At 43.9% G+C, this 26,533-nt stretch overlaps 1 protein-coding gene across 1 annotated transcript; it reads left to right on the top strand.

Moving 5' to 3' along the window:
* Positions 1 to 1,348: 1,348 nt before the first annotated feature.
* On the top strand, positions 1,349 to 26,533 carry LOC138838720 (dehydrodolichyl diphosphate synthase complex subunit DHDDS-like). Its single transcript, XM_070038064.1, has 9 exons — positions 1,349 to 1,434; positions 1,865 to 1,952; positions 4,547 to 4,663; positions 8,986 to 9,128; positions 13,327 to 13,443; positions 14,814 to 14,915; positions 21,424 to 21,538; positions 24,673 to 24,780; positions 25,951 to 26,533. Exons 2-9 carry the CDS (start codon positions 1,890 to 1,892, stop codon positions 25,978 to 25,980), a joined length of 795 nt encoding a protein of 264 aa, XP_069894165.1. The 5' UTR covers positions 1,349 to 1,434; positions 1,865 to 1,889; the 3' UTR covers positions 25,981 to 26,533.

A 26,533-nucleotide genomic window follows, 5' to 3' on the forward strand; every position in this document is an offset into this window, starting at 1 on the left:
TTTATTGGAGGTAAGAGTCTCACCGACTTTCCTGCCGGGGCTGGCTTTGAACCACAATCCTCAGGGCTCAGCTGGTTTTGAGTTTATTTAGGTGGGGCTTGGAAATCTAAACCAAAATCTGGGTACCTTAAATGAGCCACAAATGGGCTGATACACAAAATGAAATACACTATAGCAAAAATTACTGGATTTTTGGGCTGGGAAGGTGGCTCAGTGGTAGAGCGATTGCCTTGCATGCATGAGGCCCTGGGTTTGATTCCTCAGCACCACATAAGCAGAAAAAGCCAGAAGTGCTACAGCTCAAGGGTAGAGCAATAGTCTTGAGCTGAAGAGCTGAGGGACAGTACCAGGCCCAGAGTTCAGGCCCCACGACAAAAAATAAATAAATGAGTTCTTTTTTTTTTTTGGTCCAGTCGTGGGGCCTGAACTCTGGGCCTGGGCGCTGTCCCTCAGCTCTTCAGCTCAAGGCTAGTGCTCTACCACTTGAGCCACAGCGCCACTGCCGGCTTTTTGCTTATGTGGTGCTGAGGAATCAAACCCAGGACCTCAGGCATACAAGGCAAGCGCTCTACCACTGAGCCACCTTCCCAGCCCCTAAATGGGTTCTTAAGATCTCACGTATGCTATGCAAACACTAGAGCTACATGGTCAGCTTATCTTTTTTTTAACACAAGTATCTGGTGTTTTCCATTTTCACATAGTTTTGATCCCAGGCCGGCTTTGGACTAGGATTCTAACAGAAGCCTATGCTGGTCTAGCCCACCAGTCACAGCTGCATGGGGAATCTCACTGAAGTGTTCCCAGGGCTGGCCTGGAACTTCGGTTTGCCCCATCTCCACCTCCCAGTAGTTGGAATTACAGGCCTGAGCCACCGCCCCGCCCGGGACTCCTGAGTTTTACTAACTTGTGCCAGGACTTCTGGAGAATTCTGGTTTCTGCAGACCCCAAAGTTATCGAGATCCCTGAGGGCGGAAGTGTGCCTTACACCAGCTCAGCATCCTGCCTTAAGTATCCCACTTCGGGGTGGGGTTTCCTTAATTCACGCTCCGTGGCAATTTCCGCAGCAGCGAACTGAGGCCAACTAAGGGTCGCTGGAGCTCCACCTGGTCTCCGGCAGCCCATTCATTCACCCGCTCGTGGCTGGAGCGCAGGAGACGTCTCTCAGTCACATGACCCCGCTATCTGGCACCGTCGCCTCCCCCTTCGCGAACGTGCACCAATGGTAGCCCCCAAGCCCTCGGCCCGTTCCCGCCCCTAGTTCATTGGTGCAGAGCTGGGCTCCGCCCCCTGAATGACGGAAGGGGCGTGTACCAGCGCCCAACGATGACGCAATCTTTCAGCGCCACGTAGTAAGGAAGTGTTGGCTCCCTGGCGGCTGAGCTCAGGTGCTGGGCAAAGACGGAAAACGAAGAGACATCAGCGGGAGACTTAAAGGTACACTAAGAACAGATTGTGACTAGGCCACTGAGGTCTGAGGCAAAGGGTGCCGAAGACTTAGTGACTGCGAGCGCCAAGTGGGAAATGGCTTGGCAAAAGACGGAGGAGAAAGAACTGGGCAAAAGATCAAAATGTAGGCACCATAATGTGGCAGGAAGCAGACTTGGAAACTTAGAAAAAGTGCAGATAACGAGGAAGGCCCACGAAAACGAGACAGATGGACCAAGGAAAGTCCCCATTCGGCTTATACAGCTCTGAGTCGTGAAAGGTTAGACCAGTGTCTTTGGGTGCTAATGCTGTCAGCTTGCTACAACCCTGGTGATTCTCTTGAGAAGTGAATCATTGCAAGTGCTGATGACTTATGGTCTGTCAGTCTCTGTCCGTCTCCCCCCTCTCTCAAGTGTACCTGGCTGTTGTCTTGTTCTAGGTGGTCTTCTGGCTTGGCAAGAACTATGTCATGGATCAAGGAAGGAGAGCTGTCACTTTGGGAACGGTTCTGTGCCAATATCATAAAGGTAAGCCATGGCTCAGAGCACAAGCTGACAGTTAGGTAATCTTGTGTCAAAGTCTATTGTTTAAACTAAGCAATCTTTGAGGTTAAGTGGGGTTTAGCCCAAGGGTCCAGAGACTTATAATTGTAATGTAGTTTTGACGTCTATATTTTTGGTAGGCCTTTTTTTGTTGGCCATTCCTGGGACTGGAACCCAGGGCCTGGACACTGTCCTGAGCTTCTTTTGCTCAAGACTAGCACTCTACCACTTCCAGCTTTTTCTGTTTATGTGATACTGAAGAATCAAACCCAGGGCTTCATACATGTTAGGTAAACATTCTACCACTAAGCCACATTCCTAGCCTAGTAATGTTATTTTTACAATAGCATTTTTAGGCAAACCAAGGCCTCCCAATATTATTTGGCAGCATAGCTTGGTTTTCCAGATAGAAAAAAAAATTTTCCTGGAACTGTTAATCCATTGTTGTTACTGCTGTCCTCTGGGTTTAGCTAGAATAAATAATCTAACATGTGGCAGTACAGTGTAATGGACTCTGGAAGCAGTTAAGCATGAATGAAAAGTTTTATTTTATTGTTTATTCCCCATATGACTTTAATAATCACAGAGCTGTTATGAGAACTAAATGAAATGTACAAATAAAGCACTTAGCAAGATGTCTAGCAGTTCTTAATTACTGTTATTTTGAGTGTTCTTTCAGTCACCTGTACACTGGGATCACTATTAATCACACTCAGTTTGTATCCTCAAGTTTTCCTTCAGTTTCTCTCTAGGAATTTCAACAATTTCATATCTTTTGCACAAGACAGGTTTTAGGTTTTTTGTTTTTGTTTTTGTTTTGTCGGTCGTGGGGCTTCAACTCTGTACCTCCGCTCTTCAGCTCAAGGCTAATGCTCTACCACTTGAGCTACAGCACCTGGTTTTCTGGTGGTTTATTGGAGATAAGAGTTTCATCGACTTTCTTGCCTAGGCTGGATTTGAACCGAGATCCTCAGATCTCAGCCTCCTGAGTAGCTAGGATTACAGGCATGAGCCACTGGTGCCCAGCCTAGACAGGTTTTAGATTGGAGTTTTCAGCCACACACTATCAAGTAGCAGATAGCAGTGAATTTATCAGTCAGTTAGCCTTAGACCTCCACATATTCTCACACACAGATACCAACTGACTTTAGGCAGGTAAGGAAATAGAAAACCACCTTTTCAGGAAGTCAGAACAGTCATATCTTGGGATTAACAAACTGCTCTGAATTTTCTAGAAGTACAAAGGTAGAAGATTTTGGAAAGGTGCAGGAGAAATGGTCAGTGAAAATCCCTCCAGGTGAGGGAAGATAGATTAAGGAGTGAATTTTTGCTACAGTAACAACCCAGATTGGCTTTAAGCCACATAAGAATTTTGTGTCACTGAAAAAAAATTTTTTGTTTGCTTTGAATTTTTTTTTAAGAGATGAAGTCTTACTACATTGCTTAAGCTGTCTTTGAAATTTGTGAACTCAAGCAAACCTATTACCTCAGCCTCCAGAGAAACTAAGATCATTGATGGGTGCTCTCATGCTCTCATATATATATATATATATATATATATATATATATATATATATATATATATATATATATTTTTTTTTTTTTTTGTTAGTTGTGGGGCCTGAACTCTGGGCCTGGGCACTGTCCCCCAGCTCTTCAGCTGTAGACCAGCAGTCTACCACCTGAGCCTCAGCCCCACTTCCGGCTTTTTCTGCTTCTGTGGTGCTAAGGAATCGAACCCAGGGCCTCATGCATGCAAGGCAAGCACGCTACCACTGAGCTACCTTCCCAGCCCCTCATGCTCCTATATTTTTCTTAAAATCCTGATGTTTAGCTGATTGCCTGTGGCTCACTGTAACCCTAGTTACTTGGGAGGCTGAGATCTGAGGATCACAGTTTGAAGACAGCTGCCAAGGAAAGTCCATGAGACTCACCTCAAATTAACAAACAAGAGGCCAGAAATGGAGCTGTGGCTGTGGCTCAAATGGTAGAGTGCTATCCTTGAGCAAAAAAGCTCAAAGACCCTGAGTTTAAACCCCAAGACCACATAAAAAAAATATTGATATTTAGTTCTCTTATAAAGTTAGATCATATAGGGCTGGGAAGTTGGTAGAGTGCTAGCCTTGAGCTGAAGAGCTGAGGGACAGTGCCCAGGCCCAAAGTTCAAGCCCCATGACTGACCAAAAAAAAAAAAAAAAAGAGTTAGATCAGAATAGCATTAGGCCTCAGTTTCTGTGTGCTGCCACAGAGAAACTAAGGCCTAGTGCCATTATGTTCAAACCTGTCAACTTGAGATGTAGTGTCCTTCTTTTTTTTTTTTTTTTTTTACAATCCGAGGGCCTGAACTCTGGGCCTGGGCACTGTCCCTGAGCTTCTTTTGCTCAAGGCTAGCACTCTAGCACTTGAGCCATAACACCACTTCCAGCCTTTTCTGTTTATATGGTACTGAGAAATGGAACCCAGGCCTTCGTGCATGGTAGGCAAGCACTCTACCACTAAGCCACATTCCCAGCCCTGTAGTGTTCTTAATCCCCAAAGAATATGAGATCCATTTATCATTTGTTTTCTTCTTTCCACAGGCAGGCCCAATGCCCAAGCACATTGCATTCATAATGGATGGAAACCGTCGCTATGCCAAGAAATGCCAGGTGGAAAGGCAAGAAGGCCACTCACAGGGCTTCAACAAGCTGGCTGAGGTGGGTGTGGGTAGCAGAGTCCACAATGAATAGCCTCTGAGAATTTGATTAACACTAGAACATGAGCCTCTGAGCATGCTGAAGTTTGAGAAGGCTTTGTTTTTAAAAATACTAGTGGTATGCATGAACACATATTTGAAGTGGGATCTCTTTATATAGCCCAATCTGGCTTCAGACTTGTGGTCCTCTTGTCTCTGCCTCCCAAGTGCTGGGACTATAGGCTTGCAACACGTGCATATCAGATTCTCTATATTTTACTTGCTTAGTAATTGTAGGTCTCATATTAACATTAACAACAACAAAAAAAGTCATTATAGCCAGGCACCAGAGGTCATGCCTGTTAACCTAGCTACATAGGAGGCTGAGACTGAAGGATCATGGTTCAAAGCCAGCCTGGGCAGGAAAGTCTATTGAGACTCTTATTTCCAATTAATCACCAGAAAACTGGAAGTGGTGCTGTGCACTAGCCTTGAGCAAAAAAGCTCAGTGACAGCACCCAGGTCCTGAGTTCAAGCCCTATGACCAACCAAAAGAAAAAAGAAAAAAAGTCATCACAAGATGAAATTGTCTCCTCATATTACCTTAACAAATAAATCATTTCTATTATGTTGTGCCTCATGTAATCTTCATAGTATGTCCCACATGTCCTAACATTCATGAAACGATATCTCTTAAAATTTTTATTTTTATTTGACATTTTGCAGATTATTTTTCTATATGTTATAGAAAATTTCATCATGAGAATGTCATATAACTTGTTTAGCCTGTTTCACTGTTATTAACATTGCAAACAGGGTTGTTTTAGCTACATGTGGTAGTACACACCTGTAATCTCAGCACTGTAGGGGACTGAGGCAAGAGGATTTGAGTTCAAGGCTTGCTTCTGCTATATAATGAGATCCTATATCAAGAAAAAAGTTTAGGCCAGGAGCCAGTGGCTCACACTTGTAGTCCTAACTCTGAGGATCACAGTTAAAAGCCAGCCCTGGCAGGAAATTTCATGAGACTCTTATTCCCATTAAATGACTAGAAAACTGAAAGTAGTGCTGGGTAATGGTGGCTCAGGCCTGAAATCCTAGCTACTCAGGAGGCTGAAATCTGAGGATCACGGTTCAAAGCTAGCCTGGGAAGGAAAGTCCATGAGACTCTTATCTCCAATAAACCACCAGAAAACCAGAAGTGGAGCTGTGGCTCAAGTGGTAGATTGCTAGCCTTAAGCTGAAGAGCTGAGGGCCAGCACCCAGGTCCAGAGTTCAAGCCCCAGGACCAACAACAAAAAAAAAAGAGTATGAGATCCTTAGTTCAAGACACACACACACACACAGAGTTGGCTTAGTGGTAAATACACACACACACACACACACACACACTCTCTCTCTCTCTCTCTCTCTCTCTCTCTCTCTCTCTCTCTCTCTCTCTCTCTCTCTCTCTCTCTCTCTCTCTCTCTCTTTAGGATTAAACTAAGCCAGATACTTAGTTTCTGGCTTTGCTGCCCAGTTTCACAGGATTCAGGGCTTTTTATTTGTTTGTTTTGGTCCAAGACTGAGACTTGAAGTAGGTACCTGACACCTTTACTCATTGGCTGACACTCTACCAACTGAGCCATACCTCCAACTCCATATTCAGGCTTTTCAATGCTAAAACTGCAAAATTGCCAGGCTACCAAGCATATCATTCTATGCAGAGATCATGAAAATTTTTTTGTGTGTGTGTGTTTTTTTTCCCCAGTCCTGAGTTTCTTTTGCTCAAGGATAGCACTCTACCACTTGAGTCACAGCACCACTTCTAGCTTGTTCTGTTTATGTGGTACTGAGGACTTGAACCCAGGGCTTCACACATGCTCAGCAATCACTCTACCACTAAGCCACATTTCCAGCCCATTTTATGGTTTAATGAGTATTGCAAATTGGGAAGTTTTAGCAAAAAATGGAATGTTAACAATCTCTGTGAAACTTTAATTTGGTGGGTAGGGTTCTGAGAATTGAGCCCAGGTCTTTATACGTGGTAAGCACTTGCTTTACTTCCTAGCCCATTGTGAACCTAACTTTTAAGAAAATGGAAATACAGTTTATAGCACACAGATTCTATCTTTCTTTTCTTTTCTTTTCTTTTTTCTGAGACTGGGACTCAAGCTTTGCACTTGATATTTTTTGTTTGTTTGGTTGGTTTTTTGTCGGTCATGGGGCTTGAACTCTAGGCCTGAGCACTGTCCCTCAGCTCTTCAGCTCAAGGCTAGTGCTCTACCACTTGAGCTACAAGGCCACTTCCAGTTTTCTGGTGGTTTATTGGAGATAATCGTTTCATGGACTTTCTTGCCCTGGCTTGCTTTGAACCTCGATCCTTAGCTCTCAGCCTCCTAAGTAGCTAGGATTACAGATGTGAGCCGCTGGTGCCGGCTCAGCACTCTCAGTCTTAGCTCTAGTTAGCTCAGTCTCAGACTTTCCTGCCTCTTCTGGCTTCAAATCATGATCCTCAGATTTCAGCCTCTTGAGTAGCTAGGATTACCAGAGTGAGCCTGTGGCACCCAGCTCAGTTTTTTAAATGCTGGTATTTCTGCTTATTTGGTTTTTTATTCTGATGGAGAGTTATATCAGGTAAATTACAATGGCATCAGTTTAGTAGTCTTTATTAAGATCACATCTTTTAGGGGCATTTTTGGTGAATCTTTTTTAAATTTTTAAAAAAATTTTAAATTGATACTGTAAAGGTGATATACAGAGTGATTAGAGTTGCATAAGTCAGGTAATAATTTTTATTTATTTATTTATTTAGGTCAGTCATGGGGCCTCAGTGCTGTCTCTGAGCTCTTTCCCTCAAGGCTAGTGCTCTACCACTTTGAGTTACAGTTCCACTTCCAGTTTTCAGGTGGTTAAATGGAGGTAAGAGTCGCTTGGATTTTCCTGCAAGGGCTGGCTTTGAACAGTAATCCTCAGATCTCAGCCTCCTGAACAGCTAGGATTATAGGCATGAGCCACCTGCACTCAACTACTCTTTTTTTTTTTCTTGTTTTTTGGGTCCGGTCATGGGGCCTGAACTCTGGGCCTGGGCACTATCCCTCAGCTCTTCAGCTCAAGGCTAGCACTCTACCACTTGAGCCACAGCGCCACTTCCGGCTTTTTTTCTTTTTGCTTATGTGGTGCTGAGGAATTGAACTCAGGGCCTCATGCATGCAAGGCAAGCACTCTACCACTGAGCCACCTTCCCAGCCCTCAACTACTCTTATTTCTTCAGCTACAGCTTCTACTTCTGGCTTTTGGATGGCTAATTGGAAGTAAGTCTCACAGACAGCTGGGTGCTGGTAGCTCATGCCCATAATCCTAGCTATTCAGGATGCTGAGATCTGAGGATCAAGGTTCAAAGCCAACCCAGGCCAGAAAGTTTATGAGACTCATTTCCAGTTAACCACCAGAAAACTAGTAGTAGAGCTGTGGCTTAAAAGTGGTGAGGGGGCTGGGAAGTTGGCTTAGTGGTAGAGCACTTGCCTCCCATGTATGAGGCCCTGGGTTCAATTCCTCAGCACCACATAAGCAAAAAAAAAAAGTGGAAGTGGTGCTGTGGCTCAAGTGGTAGAGCGCTAGCTTTGAGCTGAAGAGCTGAGGGACAGTTCCCAGGCACTGAGTTCAGGCCCCACAACCAAAAAAATAAAAGTGGGCCGGGCACCAGTGGCTCATGCCTATAATCCTAGCTACTGAGGAGGCTGAGAGCTAAGGATCGAAGTGCAAAGCCAGCTCAGGCAGGAAAGTCTGTAAGACTCTTATCTCCAATAAAACACTCAGAAAACTGGAAGTGGCGCTGTAGCTCAAGTGGTAGAGCGCTCGCCTTGAGCTGAAGAGCTGAGGGACAGTGCTCAGGCCCAGAGATCAAGCCCCATGAACAACAACAACAACAAAAAAGTGGTGGAGGGGTTAGGAAACTGGCTCCTTGGTAGAGTACTTGCCTCGCAAGCATGAGGTCCTGGATTTGATTTCTGAGCACCACATAAGCAGAAAAAAAAGCTGGAAGTGGTACTGTGGCTCAAGTGGTAGGGCGCTAGCCTTGAGCTGAAGAGCTGAGAGACATTTCCCAGGCCCAGACTTCAGGCCCCACAACCGACAAAAAAAAAGTAGTGGAATACTGGCCTTGAGTGAAAGAACTCAGAGATAGTGCCAGACCCTGAATTCAAGCCCCACAACCACACCTCCACACACATACCCCTCCCCCCCAAAAAAAGTCTCACAGACAGGAAGATAAAAGTCCCTCTCCCACTCTGGTCAGTGCAGAAGCCTCTCTTATTTTCTTCCCAATCTATGTATATTCCAGCTATTTGTTTTTTCCTTTCTTAGACTTTGCGCTGGTGTTTAAATTTGGGCATCCTAGAGGTGACAGTCTATGCATTCAGCATTGAAAACTTCAAACGTTCCAAGAATGAGGTTGATGGCCTACTGGATCTGGCTCGGCAGAAGTTCACCAGCTTGATGGAAGAACAGTAAGATTTTATCTGAGGGGAGGATGTATGGTCATCCCTCCAGCCTTTCCTCAGCCCCCCCAATTCTTCTGCATTTTATACCCATCTTCCTTTTAAAAAAAAATATTTATTTATTTATTTAGTCAGTCATGGGGCTTGAACTCTGTGCCTGGGCACTGTCCCTCAGCTCGTCAGCTCAAGGCTAGAGCTCTACCCTTTGAGCCACAGCACCACTTCCAGTTTTCTGAGTGGTTTATTGGAAATAAGAGTTTCACAAACTTTCCTGCCCTGGCTGGCTTTGAACCTCAATCCTCAGATTTCAGCATCCCGAATAGCTAGGATTACAGGTGTGAGCCACCGGCTCCTGATTTTAATTTTTTATTTTTGTGCCAGTACTGGGACTTGAATTCAGAGCCTTGGTGCTGTCCCCTAGCTTTTTTTTTTCACTCAAGGCTGGTGCTCTATGACTTGATCCATGCCTCCACTTTCAGCTTTTTGATAATTAATTGGAGATAAGAGTCTCACTAGGCTGGCTTCAGATTGGGATCCTTCAATCTCAGCCTCCTTATAAGAATTACAGGAGTGGGGCTGGGAAGGTAGCTCAGTGGTAGAGCACTTGCCTTGAATGCCTGAGGCCCTGGGTTCGATTCCTCAGCACCACATAAGCAAAAAGAAAAAAAAAGCCGGAAGTGGTGCTGTGGCTCAAGTAGTAGAGTGCTAGCCTTGAGCTGAAGAGCTGAGGGACAGTGCCCAGGCCCAGAGTTTAGGCCCCATGACCGGACCCAAAAAAAAAAAAAAGAATTACAGGAGTTGGGCTGGGAAGGTGGCTCAGTGGTAGAGCACTTGCCTTGCATGGATGAGGCCCTGGGTTCGATTCCTCAGCACCACATAAGCAGAAAAAGCCGGAAGTGGAGCTGTGGCTCAAGTGATAGAGTGCTAGCCTTGAGCTGAAGAGCTGATGGACAGCACCCAGGCCCAGAATTCAAGCCCTACAACCGGCAAAAAAAAAAAAAAAAAGAATTATAGGAGTGAGCCACCAGCAACAGGATATTTTTGCCTTCTTTAAATATTGTCTGTATATGAGGCCTTAGCTTAAGATGTAGTCTTATTACTAGCTATATTAGACTATAAGAAAGGTATTATTAGCCCAATTTTAGAGAGGAAAAAATTAAAAACCAGAGAAGTGAAGTCACATATTCTAGATCATATAGCTATCAGACGGGCAGACTGAACACCTAGATCTTTCTTATCCCTAAAGCTGTACCATACACCAAGAGATAGGAAGCTTTGTCACAATTCCTGCAATATCAACACTTGACAGACATGCAAGGTAGTACATGCTTATAATCCCAGTGCTGAAACAGGAGGCTGAAGTAGGAGGATTGTTAGTTCAAGGACAGCCTGAGTTACATAGTGAGTTCCAGTTTAGCTTGAGGTACATAGTAACACCCTGTCTCAAGCAAAGGACAACAAAAAAAGACAAAAATGGATGACAAGCTGGGCACTGGTGGCTCACACCTGTAATCCTAACTTCTAAGGAGGCTGAGATCTAAGTATCACAGTTTGAAGCCAACCTGAGCAGGAAAGTCCATGAAACTCTTACCTCCAATAAAGTACTCAGAAAAAGCCAGAAATGGTGCTGTGGGCTCAAGTGGTAGAGTGCTAGCATTGAGCACAGAGAAGCTCAGGGACAGATCCCAGGCCCTGAGTTCAAGTCCCAAGACTGGCCAAAAAAAAGCACGACAAACAGTAGAAGTGCTACTGAGATTGCTTTAGTCACTCAGTAATAAAGAAAACAGTCAGGGCTGGGAAGGTGGCTCAGTGGTAGAGCGCTTGCCTTGCATGTATGAGGCCCTGGGTTCAATTCCTCAGTACCACATAAGCAAAAAGAAAAAAGTCGGAAGTGGTGCTGTGGCACAAGTGGTAGAGCGCTAGCCTTGAGCTGAAGAGCTGAGGGACAGTGTCCCAGGCCCAGAGTTCAGGCCCCACGACCGTACCCAAAAAAAAAAAAAAGAAAGAAAGAAAGAAAACAGTCCTGGCCAGAGAAAGAAGAAACCATGTGGCACGCAGTCTCAGAGTTCCAGGAGTACACATTGGAAAAAAATCCCCCGTAGAGGGTGATGTGTGATATGTGTTCATTTCTTTCTTTCTTTTTTTCTTTTTTCTATTTTATGTCATGGTCTTCTGTATGGGATTGAGTTCAAGAAGAATTCTTAGACCAAAAGAAAGTCTGAAAACACTGATCTAGTTTAATTTCACTGGTTGGGAAATTATACTCTAGTAAAGAGAAGAGAGGGCCTTGCCTGTGGCCACATTGAGCTGGTAGTAGAGTGGGGTTGGTGCCAGTCCCCAGGCACCTCCAGGGATTTCACAGTTTGTTCTTTACAGAGCTCAATGGAGTCCTGCATCTGCTTCTGAGAACAAGCCTCTCACTACCTACTCTTGTCTATAGTCATAGTTTGGCAGGGACAGTTGTCACCCCCAGCTTACAGATATGGGGCATGAAGGGGTGGGTAGAGGATGAACTCCGAGGAGCAGTCCCTTCTTTTTTTTTCTTTCTTTCAGTACTGGGGTTTGAATTCAGGGTCTTACGCTTCCTAGGCAGGTGCTCTATTGCTGATCCACACCTCTAGCCATCTTTTGCACTGCTTATTTTTCAGATAGGTGTTGCCTTCTCTCCTGGCACATGGCTAGGCTATGATCCATCTATTTTAGGCTCCCCATCAAGGCTGGAATGAAAAGTATGTGTGACTGTGACTAACTCTTGTTTGAGAAAGAGGTCTCACAAACTTTTCTGCCTGGTTGGTCTCAAAGGACAATCCTCCCCAAATTTCTTCCAAGTTGCCAGGATTACAGGCATAAACCCTCAGTATCCAGCTGAAGACGCTGTCTTCATGCAGGATCACCTAGTAAGTGGAGGTTCTAGGACTTAGATCTATTATTCTTCTTCAAATTTTGTCTTTTTGTTTGTTTGGTTAGGGCCTAGATGGTATCTTTGAGCTTTTCTGCTCAAGGCTAGGACTCTACCATTGTGAGCCACAGCTCCACTTCCAGTATTCTGGTGGTGAATTGAAGATGAGTCTCAAAATCTTTTTTCCTGTTTGGCCTGGCTTTGAACCATGATCCTTGATCTCAGCCTCTTGAGTAGCTAGGATTACAGGCTTGAGCCACCAGTGCCAGGCTTGATTTTTTTTTTTTAACTACTTTCTTTTCTTTTCTTTTCTTTTTCTTTTTTTTTTTTTTGTCTTTTCTTTTTTGGTACTAGAGACTCAAACCCAGGACATTGCACTTGCTAGGCAAACACTTTGCCACTGAGCTACATCCCATCCCTGTTGTCTTGATTTGACTATACATTTGTCCTCAGTAATGCCAACAAATTTTCAAAATTAAGTGATTAGAGTTTGCTTCACAAACTATGAACTAATATATTAAGTTAAAGGTTGAGTGGGGTTGGCAGGCTCTAGATATAGCCATGAGCCTCTGGCTCAACAGTCTTCAGAACAACCTGTAGGAGACTCACACCTCACAGTATTAATCTCCCAATTCCCAACCACAAAGCACTTAGTTTCTGCATAGCATTCCCAAGAGAGAAAAGCTGGTAGTTAGTTAACAGTGAATTCATACTCACTGTATACAGTTACTGTGCCGAGGTGCTATTAGGATTAAGGGGACAAGCTCTGAACCCAGATTGTCCGGGTTCAAGTTCAGGATGTCCATTCACTTGCTGTCTGAACAAATTAACCTCTCCCTGTGCCTCACATTCCTTATCTGTATATGGACACTAATTTTGGTGCGCGCTTCAAAGATGGTGTAATGATAGAATATATTGGTAGACTAGCAAATATATAATTAACATTAGCCAACACTGTTACCTTCCTTTTACCAGAGTGTAACTAAAATAGCCAGTTATATAGATCCTACTCTAAAACTATTTACTCAGTTGTCAAAATGAGACAGACGTATCACAAAGTAAAATGCAGCTTGCCAACAAGGACACCTGAGGAGATGCAATTAAGTGCTTAAGAGTTTGGCTTCTCCATGCAGCCAGACATGGAATCAGTCCAGACATAGTACCTGATAACTGTGTCCCACATAGTCTCTCTCTGACTGTCCTGTCTGAGCCTCAGTGCTCTAGTGAACTTCTGTCAGAAGCTGAAAGTAACTTCCTACCTTAGCAGTAGGTAGTCTGTCTCAATCTGCCTCATTTTTTCCCAATCAGAGAGAAGCTGGAGAAGCATGGGGTATGTATCCGGGTCCTGGGAGATCTGCATTTGTTGCCTTTAGACCTCCAGGAGCAGATTGCACAAGCTGTACAGGCCACAAAAAACTACAACAAGTAAGTTTTCAGATTTCCCCTCAAGAACCTGTCTCAATCTTTGACTCTTTTCTGGTTTTAAAGAGATATCTGGGGCACTTCTTGGTGTGTATTCCATATGTGGGGTATAGAGGGAGTGGTTGTGGATGTTTAGAAACAAAAACTTCTTCCTTCTCTCTGAAATGCTGCTGTAATACCAAGTCATATGTGATTATACTCACATGTAGACATATTTTTCATCTTACCCCAAATGTGTGTGTGTGTGTGTGTGTGTGTGTTTGTGTGTGTGTGTGTGTGTGTGTGTGTGTGTGTGTGTGTTTGATGATGGTAGTCGCATTTTTTTTTCTAACTTGACAAGTTGGGGTGGGAATGCAGCAGTCCTAAGCCTTGTTTCTAAAGGCAGATGCTTCAAGAAATCTTTTTTTTGGGGGGAGGCGGGGGGGGGGGGTTCGGTCGTGGGGCCTGAACTCTGGGCCTGGGTGCTGTCCCTCAGCTCTTCAGCTCAAGGCTAGCATTCTACCACTTGAGCCACAATGCCACTTCCCGCTTTTTTTTTTTTTTTGCTTATGTGGTGCTGAGGAATCGAACTCAAGGCCTCTGGCATGCAAGGCAAGTGCTCTACCACTGAGCCACCTTCCCAGCCCTCAAGAAATCATTTTAATATCTCTTTTTTTTTTTTTTGGAGGGGTGTGCTGGTACTATAGCTTGAACTCAGGGCCAAACTCAGAACTTTCGCCAGACCTGGGGCTTGGGGCCTGGGCACTGTCCCTGAGCATCTTTTGCTCAAAGCTAGCACTCTGCCACTTGAGCCATAATACCACTTCTGGCTTTTTCTGCTTATGTAGTACTGAAGAATTAAACCCAGGGCTTCAGGCATGATAGGCAAGCACTCTATCACTAAGTCACATTCTCAGCCCTACTGGCTGTCCATTATGAAGGTAGTAAAGGACATTTAGTTTTTGTCTTAGAAAACAAACAGCATAAGCCCCAGGTGCCATTGGCTGATGCCTGTAATCCTAATTAATCAAGAAGCTGAGATCTGAGGATTACAGTTCAAAGTTAGCCCAGGCAGAAAAGCCTGTGAGAATCTTATCTACAATTAATTACCAAAAAGCTGAAAGTAGAGCTGTGGCTCAAGTGGTAGACCACTAGCTTTGAGTGAAAAAGCATAGGGACTGCACCCAGGCCCTGAATTCTGACCCCAGAACTGGCAGCAGAACAAACAAACCAAAAATCACACACACACACAAAGTATCACAATCTCACCTTTCAGAACTAATCAGTTAACACTGGACTGGGGGGGGCGGGGGAGAGTTATGGGAGGCATGGGGTTGTCCTTGCAGGGAAATGGTGCTCTAATCTTGCTAAATCAGCTTATTCTCTTTCCTCAGGTGTTTCCTCAACGTCTGCTTTGCGTACACATCCCGTCATGAGATCACCAATGCTGTGAGAGAGATGGCCTGGGGAGTAGAGCAAGGGCTGCTGGATCCCAGGTATGCTCAGTTGTTTCTCATGGCAACTACTAGAGAAACAGATGTGCACCAAATATGAATACTTCTTCTGCACCAGGTCCTGAGCCAGAGGCTAAATTGGTACACATGGCAAGATCTAAGAGAGACTACAAACATAGAGCTCAGATTCAGTTTATTATAGCTGCTTCAGGTTTTCTCTGAGTTTTATGATACACCAAGAAACTCCTAAGAACAGCAGAGCATGAGTCAAGGCCATATCATCAATGAGAAATTACACCCTCCTTATCTTTTGCAAGAATGATTTTTCAGGAATATACCCTGTGGAGTCTTTTTAATTTTTCTTTTGGTCAGTCCTGGGGCCTGAACTCTGGGCCTGGGTGCTGTCCCTCAGCTCTTCAGCTCAAGGCTAGTGCTCTTCCACTTGAGCCATAGTGCCACTTCCAGGTTTTTCTGCTTATGTGGTGCTGAGGAATCGAACCCAAGGTCTCATGCATGCAAGGCAATCACTCTACCACTGAGCTTCCTTCTCAGCCCCTCTGTGGAGACTTTTAGGTTTCTCACATTATACTTTCACACAAAATTTTCCAAATAGGGCACTGGTGGCTCACATCTGTAATACTAGTTACTCAGGCTGAGATCTGAGGATTGAAGTTCAAAGCCAGCTTGAGCAAGAAAGTCCATGAATGAGACTTATTTTGGGTTTTTTTGTTTTTGTTTTTGTTTTTGGGGTTTTTTTTGTTTTTTTTTTTGGCCATTTGTGGGACTTGAACTAAGAGCCTAGGTGCTGTCCCTGAATTTTTTTAAATTAATTTATTATTTTTTAAAATTTGATTAATTTTTTATAATCATAGGGCTTAAACTCTGTGCCTGGGTGCTGTCCCTGAGTTCTTCAGTTCAAGTTGAGCATTCTACCACTTGAGCCACAGCACCACGTCAGTTTTCTGGTGATTACTTGGAGATAAGAGTTTCATGGACTTTCCTGCCCAGGCTGGCTTTGAATTGAGATCCTCAGATCTCAGCCTCCTGAGTAATTAGCATTATAGACATGAGCCACCAGTGCCTAGCTATCCCTGAATTTTTGCTCAAGGCTAGCATTCTACCACTCTGAGCCACAGCTCCACTTCCATTTTTTGGGTGGTTAATTGGAAATAAAGAGTTTGGTAGCGGAAGTGGCACTGTGGCTCAAGTGGTTAGAGCGCTAGCCTTGAGCTGAAGAGCTGAGGGATAGCACCCAGGCCCAGAATTCAAGCCCCATGACTGATCAAAAAAAAAAAAAAAGAGTTTGATAGACTCCTGCCTGGGATGGTTTTGAACCACCGTCCTTAGATCCCAGGTTCCTAAGTAGCTAGGATTACAGGCGTGAGCCACCAGTGCCCAGCTAGTCCATGAGACTCTTAACCCTAATTAACTACTCAATAAAAAGCTGGAAGTGATGCTGTGGCTCAAGTGGTAGAATACTAGCTAGCCTTGAGCAAAAGAAGCTCAAAGACAGCATCAAGACTCTGACCAGCACTCATAAAACACAACTCCGGGCTGGGAAGTTGGCTCAGTGGTAGAGTGCTTGCCTTGCATGCATGAGGCCCTGGGTTCGATTCCTCAGTACCACATAAGCAGAAAAAGCTGGAAGTGGCGCTGTGGCTCAAGTGGTAGAGTGCTAGCCTTCAGCTGAAGAGCTGAGGGACAGCACCCAGGCCCTGAGTTCAGGCCCCATAACTGGCAAAAAAACAAATAAAAAAAACACACCTCCAAAAAAGAAAACTGTGAATCATTAGTAACAGTAATGTCCTACTTTTTAGAGTTTTTAAGGACTTTCCAAGCCATTTGTCTATTTGGTCTTTTCCATGTTATTAGTGTAACCTTTGGTTATAATATTAGTATAATAATAAAAATAGTAAAGCGGAATAACAAAATACAGTTCAGGCAATGTGTTCTATGTTTTATAAGTTATCATCTTATGTATGAAACATTCACGTCTCTTGTACAGTTTACAGATGAGAAAACTGAAAACACTGAAATAACTCACCTAAGGTCAGTCACTCAGCTAGTCAGTACTCAAAGCTTAAGCTGTCTGATGCAAGAATTTTTTTTGCCCTCTATCTCTATTATATGAGATCTTGGGACTGATGAATTTTTCTGATTCCTTCCTCAGGTATAATTTGATTGACTGGAAATTAAATTAAGAATTAAGCTTAAGCTGGGTGCCGGTGGCTCACACCTGTAATCCTTGCTACTCAGGAGGCTGAGATCTGAGGATTGCGGTTCAAAGCCAGCCGGGGCAAGAAAGTCCGTGAAACTCTTATCTCCAATAAACTACCAGAAAACCAGAAGTGGTGCTATAGCTCAGGTGGGAGAGCGCTAGCTTTGAGCTGAGGAGCTGAGGGACAGCACCCAGGCCCAGAGTTCAAGCTCCATGACCGAAAAACAAAAAGAATTAAGCTTAACATCTATGGCTCACGCCTATGATCCCAACTACTCAAGAAGTTCAGATCTGAGGATGGTGGTTCAAGCCAGACTGAACCACAAAGTACTGAGACACTTTTTTTTTTTTTGGGAGGGGGGGTCCGGTCGTGGGGCCTGAACTCTGGGCCTGGGTGCTGTCCCTCAGCTCTTTAGCTCAAGGCTAGCACTCTACCACTTGAGCCACAGCGCCACTTCCGGCTTTTTTCTTTTTGCATATGTGGTGCTGAGGAATCGAACCCAGGGCCTCATGCATGCAAGGCAAGCACTCTACCACTGAGCCACCTTCCCAGCCCAGTACTGAGACGCTTATCTCCAGTTAACCATCAAAAATCCAGGAGTAGAGCTATGGCTCAAATGGCAGAGTGCTAGCCCTGAGTACAAGCTCAGGCTCAGCACCCAGGTCAAGTTCAAATCTAAGTATTAACACACAAAAAAAGTATGTCTGAGGATGTTCAAGTTGGAGAGAGCTTCCTAGCAAACCCAGACCCTGAGTTCCAGCTTCAGTACCCCTGGGGCTAGAGAGTAGGGGGAATTAGGGTTAGGATTATATTGCAATCCTAGAGCATGGGAAAACCCATGGTTCAGTCTTTAGTACCACAAGGTAAATTGTTTCATTAGAATAGGAAAGATAAGAAGGAAAGAACCTACCTTGTTTCTATTGGATTTTGCTTTTTGAGATAGGCCGGTCTTGAGCTTACTACAGTGAGTCCAGCCTCACTATGTATGTGATCTTCCTGCTTGTCTACAATTCACACTCTGATCTTGCTTTCCCTTCAAACTATATTACAGTACTCAGTGACCTTACCTTTCTTTCTGCCTAGTGCTCTGCATATTTTTTCCTGCCCAAGTTCTCTGCCTGCCTAACTTGCCTCTCTGGGATTCTCATGCCAGTGGAGTGTAGGCTGCTGGGATCAACAGGGTTAGGAGGCTAATGTGTCAACCCACTAAGCTCCTGACACTTGCTTTGCAGCTCTGGCTGGGCTCATCTGGGCCTATTATTCAAATTTAGGCAAATTCTCATTTGTATTAGAAAGTCAATGAGTTTTTGCAATTAGGCTCTACCTAATAGTTTGATTTCTATATTCTTATTCCTGCCATCCAGCTCCTGGTATGTATTTAGGAGATTATTTTGTGATTCTCATAGTACAGAAGAAATAAAGTTGAGCCTGAAGAACAGTTAATAAACTCTCTTTCAGTGAATTACTTTGAACAGGTCATGACCTCCTATAGGGCTCTGTTTTCTTTATAAAATAAGAGGAACAAAAGTAAATGCTAACATTTAGCATTTACTAACATTTAGGCACTTACTAAGTGCTCTGGATACGTTTTTTTTTCTTTTTATGATTCCTGTAGCCCCAAGCTGGCCTCTACTTTTCAATCCTCTGGACTTAGTCTGCTAAGTACTGAGTATAGATGTGCCCTGTCATGCTCAGATCTCTGCATGCATTTAGTCCTAGTCCCTATAAGGTTAATACTGGGTTGTTGGGGGGTTTTTTTGGTGGGGGGGCTTGTTGTTGTTGGTTTTTTGAGGGGGTTCGATTTTGTTTTTTGTTTTTTGGGGGGGTCTAGTCGTGGGGCCTGAACTCTGGGCCTGAGCACTGTCCCTCAGCTCTTCAGCTCAAGGCTAGCACTCTACCACTTGAGCCACAGCGCCACTTCTGGCTTTCTTTTTGCTTATGTGGTACTGGGGTATCAAAGCCAGGGCCTCATGCATGCAAGGCAAGCGCTCTACCACTGAGCCACCTTTCCAGGCCCTGGTTTTTTTTTCTGATACTGCGGTTGAACTCAGACCTTGTACTTGCTGGGTTAGCACTCTGAGTTCTAGCCCTGTTTTTCTTTTTTCTTTTTTTTGTCAGTCATGGGGCTTGAATTCTGGGCCTGGGTGCTGTCCCTCAGCTCTTCAGCTCAAGGCTAGCACTCTACCACTTGAGCCACAGCGCCACTTCTGGTTTTCTGGTGGTTTATTGGAGATATGAGTCTCATGAACTTTCCTGCCCGGGCTGGTTTTGAACTGCAATCCTCAGATCTCAGCCTCCTGAGTAGCTAGGATTATAGGTGTGAGCCACTGGTGCCCAGCTTTTTTAACTGTTTAATTGTTATTATAAAGATGATTTACAGAATTATATAAATCAGGTAAAGAGTACATTTATTTCTGGACAATGTTATCTCTTCCCTTGCTCTCCCAGTTTTTTCCTCCCAGGCCCACCCATAAGTTGCATAGTTCATTTTCAACATACTTTCCAGGGAGTACCATTGCTGCATTTGTTCATCCTTTGTCCCTCCATTTCTGTGCCTTCCCTTACACTCCCAAAGACCTAAAAATAAACAAACAGAACAAAAGGAAAGAAAACTAAAACAGCAAAAAAAGAAAAAAAAAATCTCTTGTTAATTTCCTAGAGTTCATTTCATCCACCACTCTTGCTAGAATAATGTGTGAAGGAAGTGGCGCTGTGGTAGAGTGCTTGCCTTGAGCTGAAGAGTGCAGGGATAGCGCCCAAGCCCAGAGTTCAAGCTCTACTACCGATTAAAAAAAAAAAAAAAATGCAGCCGGGCGCCGGTGGCTCACGCCTGTAATCCTAGCTACTCAGGAAGCTGAGATCTGAGGATTGCAGTTCAAAGCCAGCCCGGGCAGGAGAGACCAGGAGACTCTTATCTCCAATAAACCACCAGAAAACCAGAAGTGACGCTGTAGCTCAAGTGGTAGAGCACTCGCCTTGAGCTGAAGAGCTGAGGGACAGCACCCAGGCTCAGAGTTCAAGCCCCACAACTGACCCAAAAAAAAAAAAAATGCAATGACACATTTGGCCAGGTGGTGGTGGCTCACGCTTGTAATCATAGCTACTCAGGAGGCTGAGAGCTGAGGATCGCAGTTCAAAGCCAGCCCAGGTAGGAAAGTCTGTGATACTCTTATCTCCAATAAACCACTAGAAAACCAGCAGTGGCACTGTGGCTCAAGCAGTTGAGCGCTCACCTTGAGCTGAAGAGCGCAGGGACAGTGCCCAAGCCCAGAGTTCAAGCCCAATTGACAAAAAAAAAAAAAAAAAAGAATAATGTGTGATTTTTTTAGACTGTCTTTTATACATATATGCTCATATGTGTACAGTGTATAAGTATAGTGCATATGCCCAGCAGGCATATGCATTTTAAAAAGCAAGACAGGCTGGGCACTGGTGGCTCACGCCTGTAATCCTAGCCACTCAGGAGGCTGAGATCTGAGGACCACGGTTTAAAGCCAGCCTAGGCAGGAAAGACGGAGAGACTCTTATCTCCAACAGACTACCCAGAAAACCAGAAGTGGTACTGTGGCTCAAGTGGTAGAGTGCTAGCCTTGGGCTGAAGAACTGAGGGACAGCACCCAGGCCCAGAGTTCAAGCCCCACAACTGACAAAAAAAAAGTAAGACATGCCAGGTGTCAGTGGCTCACGCCTGTAATCCTAGATACTCAGTAGACTGAGACCTGAAGATCTCAGTTCAAAGCCAGTGCAAGCAGGAAAGGTTGTAAGATTGTTATCTCCAATAAACCACTAGAAAACTGGAAGCTGTGCTAAGGCTCAAGGGGTAGAGCGCTCACCTTGAGCTGAAGAGCTGAGGGACAGCGCCCAAGTACAGAGTTCAAGCCCCACAACTGATCAAAAAAAAAAAAAAGCAAGATGTTTCTCTAAGCCTCAGTTTTCTTATCTAAAAAATGAGAATAGATATATCTTATATAATTATGAAGATTTAAAATCATTTGTGGGGCATGGGATATAGATCAATGGTAAAGCACTTGCTTAGTGTGCATGAAGCCCTGGGTTCAATCACCAACACCACACACACACAAAAAAAAGAGAGAGAGGTGTGGGGGACAAGGGTGGGAGGAGGAATGAGAAGAGGGTAGGAATTAGGAAAGCAGATCATTTATGAATTTAGCAAATTCTTATTAAGGACCTTTTCTATAGAAGGTAGTACTGCTGAGTATATTTAATGGTAGTCCCTGAAGAAATCGGAAACCTTATGCATGCTCACCAAGAAATACTTCAAAAAGATGTGTGCTTTTTTTTTTTTTTTTTTTGTCTCCCCTTCACCTTAGTGATGTCTCTGAGTCTCTGCTTGATAAATGTCTCTACACCAACCACTCTCCTCACCCTGACATCTTGATACGGACTTCTGGAGAGGTTCGACTGAGTGACTTCTTGCTCTGGCAGGTAGGTGCTTTCCAGGTACTGTTGGGAATGTGTTGGGATGAATACTGGGCACTGGGCAGGACAGCACTCATAGACCAGATGAGACAGTTCCTGCCTATTCCTAGCCACAGTAGGGTCAGAAAACATGGAAGTAAGGAGGCTGAAATGTGGAGAAGCATTTCCAGGCTGTGCCTGGTGACATTTGTTTTTCCTTCTGCATCTGACCCTGGCTTTGCAAACTTCTGTGATTCCTGCTTTCCAAAGTGCAAGGCATCCAAAAAGCAAGCTTTCCAATAATAGTGAAAACTTGTGCCATTTTTCAAGGTACGTGGCCTTGATGTCTTAGTAACATGTCAGCCTCTATGTAAGCATGGTCCATGAAGGATCTAAACTACATGCAAACTCTTAGGGGTTTGCCGTGACACTTTTCTCAGTTCTTCCATCTAGGCAGTCCCTACAAAGTAATCATATCTAATTTTAAGTTGTTGTTGCTTAACTCTTTCCTCCCCTGAATACTTGGCCCCTGAATAGCATATAGCTGGGGGAAGGTTTTTCTCAAAGATAAATTGCATGGGAACTCAGCTTAGAAGCAGCTCACTTGATAAACTCCAGAAATTTTATTGGACCATAATCTTAAAAATGAATTAAATGTATAGTATTCTCACAATAAAAAATGAATTAAAATTATTAGTTACTGAAGATGCTTTTGGTCTTTGATTATACTAACGGAAGCATGATATGTTTCTCATGGTTCTATGACCTACTATTCTGCTGCTCAAGTTTACTTTGGGCACTGAAATTTAAGGGGCTAGTACTGGGCTGGAAATATAACAGTGTTAAGAGCATCTGCTTAGGCTGGAAATGTGGCTTAGTGGTAGAGCGCTTGCCTAGCATGCACGAAGCCCTGATTCAATTCCTCAACACAAAAAAAGCCAGAAATTACACTGTGGCTCAAGTGGTAGAATGCTAGCTTTGAGTAAAAGAAGTTCAGGGACAAAAATAAGTGTCTGCTTAGAATGCACAAGACCTTAAACAGGCAAATGAACAAATAAACCACACTGATCAACTAGAGGATAGGTAGCAAGGACCCTCATGTCTTAAAAGGACCAAGGAACAATGCTCTGGAAAAGATGAGTTTTTATTTCTGAGAGGAAAAAAAAATTGAGTTCCTTATTTGTGCTTCAAATATGGCAGTAATAAAGTCAGAAATGATCCCTATTGTCTTGAAACTTAGTGTCTTGCTAGTGACAAAGCATTTTAACTTTGGGAATAGATTACAGGCAACTTGAGCTAGTTTTCAGATATTTCAAAAAGAGTATTATTTTGGGGATGGGAAGGTGGCTCAGTGGTAGACTGCTTGCCTTGCATGCATGAGGCCCTGGGTTCGATTCCTCATAAGCACCACGTAAGCAGAAAAAGCTAGAAGTGGTACTATGGCTCAAGTGGTAGAGCACTAGCCTTGAGCCGAAGAGCTGAGGGCCAGTGCTCAGGCCCAGAGTTCTAGCCCCATGACTGGCAAAAAAAAAAAAAAAGTATTATTTCAGGGATAGGAAGGTAGCGCAGTGGTAGAGTGCTTGCCTTGCATGCATGAGGCCCTGGGTTCGATTCCTCAGCACCACATAAGCAGAAAAAGCAGGAAGTGGCGCTTTGGCTCAAGTGGTAGGGCGCTAGCCTTGAGCTGAAGAGCTGAGGGACAGTGCTCAGGCCTAGAGTTCAGGCCCCATGACCGACAAAAAAACAAAAACAAAACAGAGTTCAAGCCCCATAACCAACAACAACAACAACAAAAAAAATCAGCCGGGCGCTGGTGGCTCACGCCTGTAATCCTAGCTACTCAGGAGGCTGAGATCTGAGGATCACGGTTCAAAGCCAGCCCGGGCAGGAGAGACCGTGAGACTCCTATCTCCAATAAAACCACCAGAAAACCGGAAGTGGCGCTGTAGCTCAAGTGGTAGAGCGCTCGCCTTGAGCTGAAGAGCTAAGGGACAACGCCCAGGCCCAGAGTTCAAGCCCCACGACCGACCAAAAAAAAAAAAAAAAAAAAAAAAAAAATCATTGAAGCCTGAAGCCAGCTAGGGCAGAAAAGTCTTTGAGACTCTTATCTCCAATAAACTATTCAGAAAAAGCCAGAAGTGGTGCTGTGGCTCTGGTAGAGCACTAGCCTTGAGCACAAAGAATCTCAGGAACAGTGCCCAGGTCCTTAGTTCAAGCCCTAGTACCAGCAAAAGAAAAAAAAAGTACAGCATGAGGTCCTGAATTCAATTTCTAGTACTATAAAATAGAAAAAAAAAAAACTACTGTACTGGAAAGATCTGATTGCTTATTTATTCCTTTAACAACAACAAAACAACAACAACAACAAAAAAGTATCATTTCGAAGAAGTAAACTTGTTGAAAATAGTTACAACCTTGGTAGAATGAAGATAATATTGGCTTAGCATAACAAGTTAGCTGACAACTGAAATTTTTCCCTAGAAAGCATTGAATTCTTCACCCCTGAAGGAATCAAGCAGTAGCTATAAGAGTGTGTTGGTGCTAGGGGACAGCTCATTTGATTTTTACTCAAGTTTATCCTGCTCTGTGCTCTACATGATTTACATTCAATCTTCATAATGAAACTTTGAAAACCAGATACTCCTATTACCCAGCTTTACACTTGAGGAAGATTAAATGGTGCTAGAAGAGGCAGAATACAGAACTAGGCATTTGGGCTGTAGAGTTCACGCACTTAGCTGCATTGCCATTCTGCTGCTACTGAAAAGTAACAATGGCAGCTACCATTGGTTTACTGCAGACTTTTACCAGACAGTGTCTCAGATGACCTCCAAGAGCCAAGTGTCAATAACAGAGTCCAGATATTATTTCATAGTCTGAAAATTGGCTCTGGGAAAAATCCTAGTGGAAGTGATCTAGTCTAGTTTTGCTTTGCAACAGGCAGGTGATCTGGCTGCTTCAGACACCCCTACCCCTCAACCCCTCCCACTGCCCATGAAGGAATCAGAGCTGGTGTCGGAAGCAACTGCAGCTCTGGATGCCTGGGCAATATCATTTCTGGGCTTCTTCCAGCTCAGCCTGCTCCTCCATGGGAGGACTGGCCAGCAAAGTGGCTCAGCAACATGTGACTAAACATACTCTTCCTTCTCTTTCTGTCATAGACCTCCCACTCCTGCCTAGTGTTCCAACCCATTCTGTGGCCAGAATACACATTTTGGAATCTCTGTGAAGCTATCTTTCAGTTCCAGATGAACCATAACACACTTCAGGTATGGGGGGGGGGGTTACTGGCCTGACTAGATACATTAGAAGAAAAGGTTAGCATTGATTGGCCACCTTGCTATATATATTAGACACTTCATGACAGGCATGGTGATGGTGATGACAATGATGTTGCTACCACTCAATGAGCATTTACTGTGAATGAGCATACGCTGCAAATGTTTTACATGCAGTACTTTCTTTAATGTTCCCAAGTACTAATTCAGGCAAATCCTAGTACCTCTTTTATGTAAATGAATAAATAGAAGAAAAAAATTTAGGGACTTATAACCAATGAGAGATAGGAGTAAAGGTCAAAGTCTTTTTTTTTTTTTCTTTTGGTATGTCGTGGGACTTTAACTCTGGGCCCTGGGCACTGTCCCTCTGCTCTTCAGCTCACTGCAGTGCTCTGCCACTTGAGCCCCAGTACTACTTCCAGTTTTCTGGTGATTAATTGGAGATAAGAGTCTCATGGATGTTCCTGCCCAGGCTGGCTTTGAACTGTGTTTCTCAGATCTCAGCTTCTTGAGTAGCTAGGATTACAGGCGTGAGCCACAGGCACCCGGCAGGTTCAATGTCTTAAGAACCTGGGAAAATGGTTTTTTAGAAGGATTGTCCATTAGTCCCAGAAGATAATAGCCTACTAAAAGATTATAGCCTGGCATGGTGCTACCCACCTGTAATCTCAGCTGCTTAGGAAACTGAGGCTGAAAGATTTCAAGTCAAGACCAGTGTAAATGTGATGGGGAAAAATAAAAGTAAGTGTAAGTATGCAAAAATCCAAGCTTCTTCTAGAAATGTTAAGAATATAATAATACTTGGGGCTGGGAAGGCCGCTCAGTGGTAGAGCACTTGCCTTGCATGCCTGAGGCCCTGGGTTCGATTCCTCAGCACCACATAAGCAAAAAGAAAAAAGCGGGAAGTGGCGCTGTGGCTCAAGTAGTAGAGCACTAGCCTTGAGCTGCTAAAGAGTTGAGGGACAGCGCCCAGGCCCAGAGTTTAGGCACCACAACCGGAGCCCCCCCCCAAAAAAAAAGAATATAATAATACTGCATAAAACCACATTATTCAACAACTTTGAATTTTGACCACCATATTTTTTAAGTCCTTAGGAGCCAGTTACCCTCATCTGATTAGCATTCTTTATTCTTTTTAAATTTTTTACTGTTATTATAAAGGTGATCTACAGAGGGGTTACAATAATTTAAATCAGGTAAGGAGTACATTTCTTTTTGGGGAATGTCACCTTCCCTCATTGTCTCACAGGTTTTCCCTCTGATTAGCACTCTTAACAATAATAGTGATATGTTTGAGGCTAGCTAACATACTGAGATTTCACACATACTTCTTTATTTAAGCCTTCTAACAACCCAGCAGGTTTGGTGTCCTCATTTTTCAGATATCAAAACAGGAGCAAAGAGACCAACTAACTGACCCACAGCCCCAGAACTAAGAGCTTAAGTTTTAAAATTATACTTAGTGTTGCTTCTTTGTGTGTGTATGTGTGTGTGCATGTGTGTACATGTTCATGTGTGTGCTGGTACTGTGGCTTGAATTCAGGGCCTGGCTACTGCCCCCCTTGGCTTTTTTTTTTTCCATACTGGCACTTTATCACTTGAGCTACAACTCTACTTTCAGATTTTTTCAATGGTTAATTGGTGGTAACTACCTCATGGCTTTAAACCATGATCCTTAGATCTCAGCCTTTTAAGTAGCTAGGATCACAGGCATGAGCCACCAGCACCACCCTGTGGTTTTGTT

The sequence above is a fragment of the Dipodomys merriami genome, unplaced genomic scaffold (assembly GCF_024711535.1).
Source record: "Dipodomys merriami isolate MVZ:Mamm:240054 unplaced genomic scaffold, mDipMer1.0.p SCAF_2897, whole genome shotgun sequence".
Classification (NCBI taxonomy): domain Eukaryota; kingdom Metazoa; phylum Chordata; class Mammalia; order Rodentia; family Heteromyidae; genus Dipodomys; species Dipodomys merriami.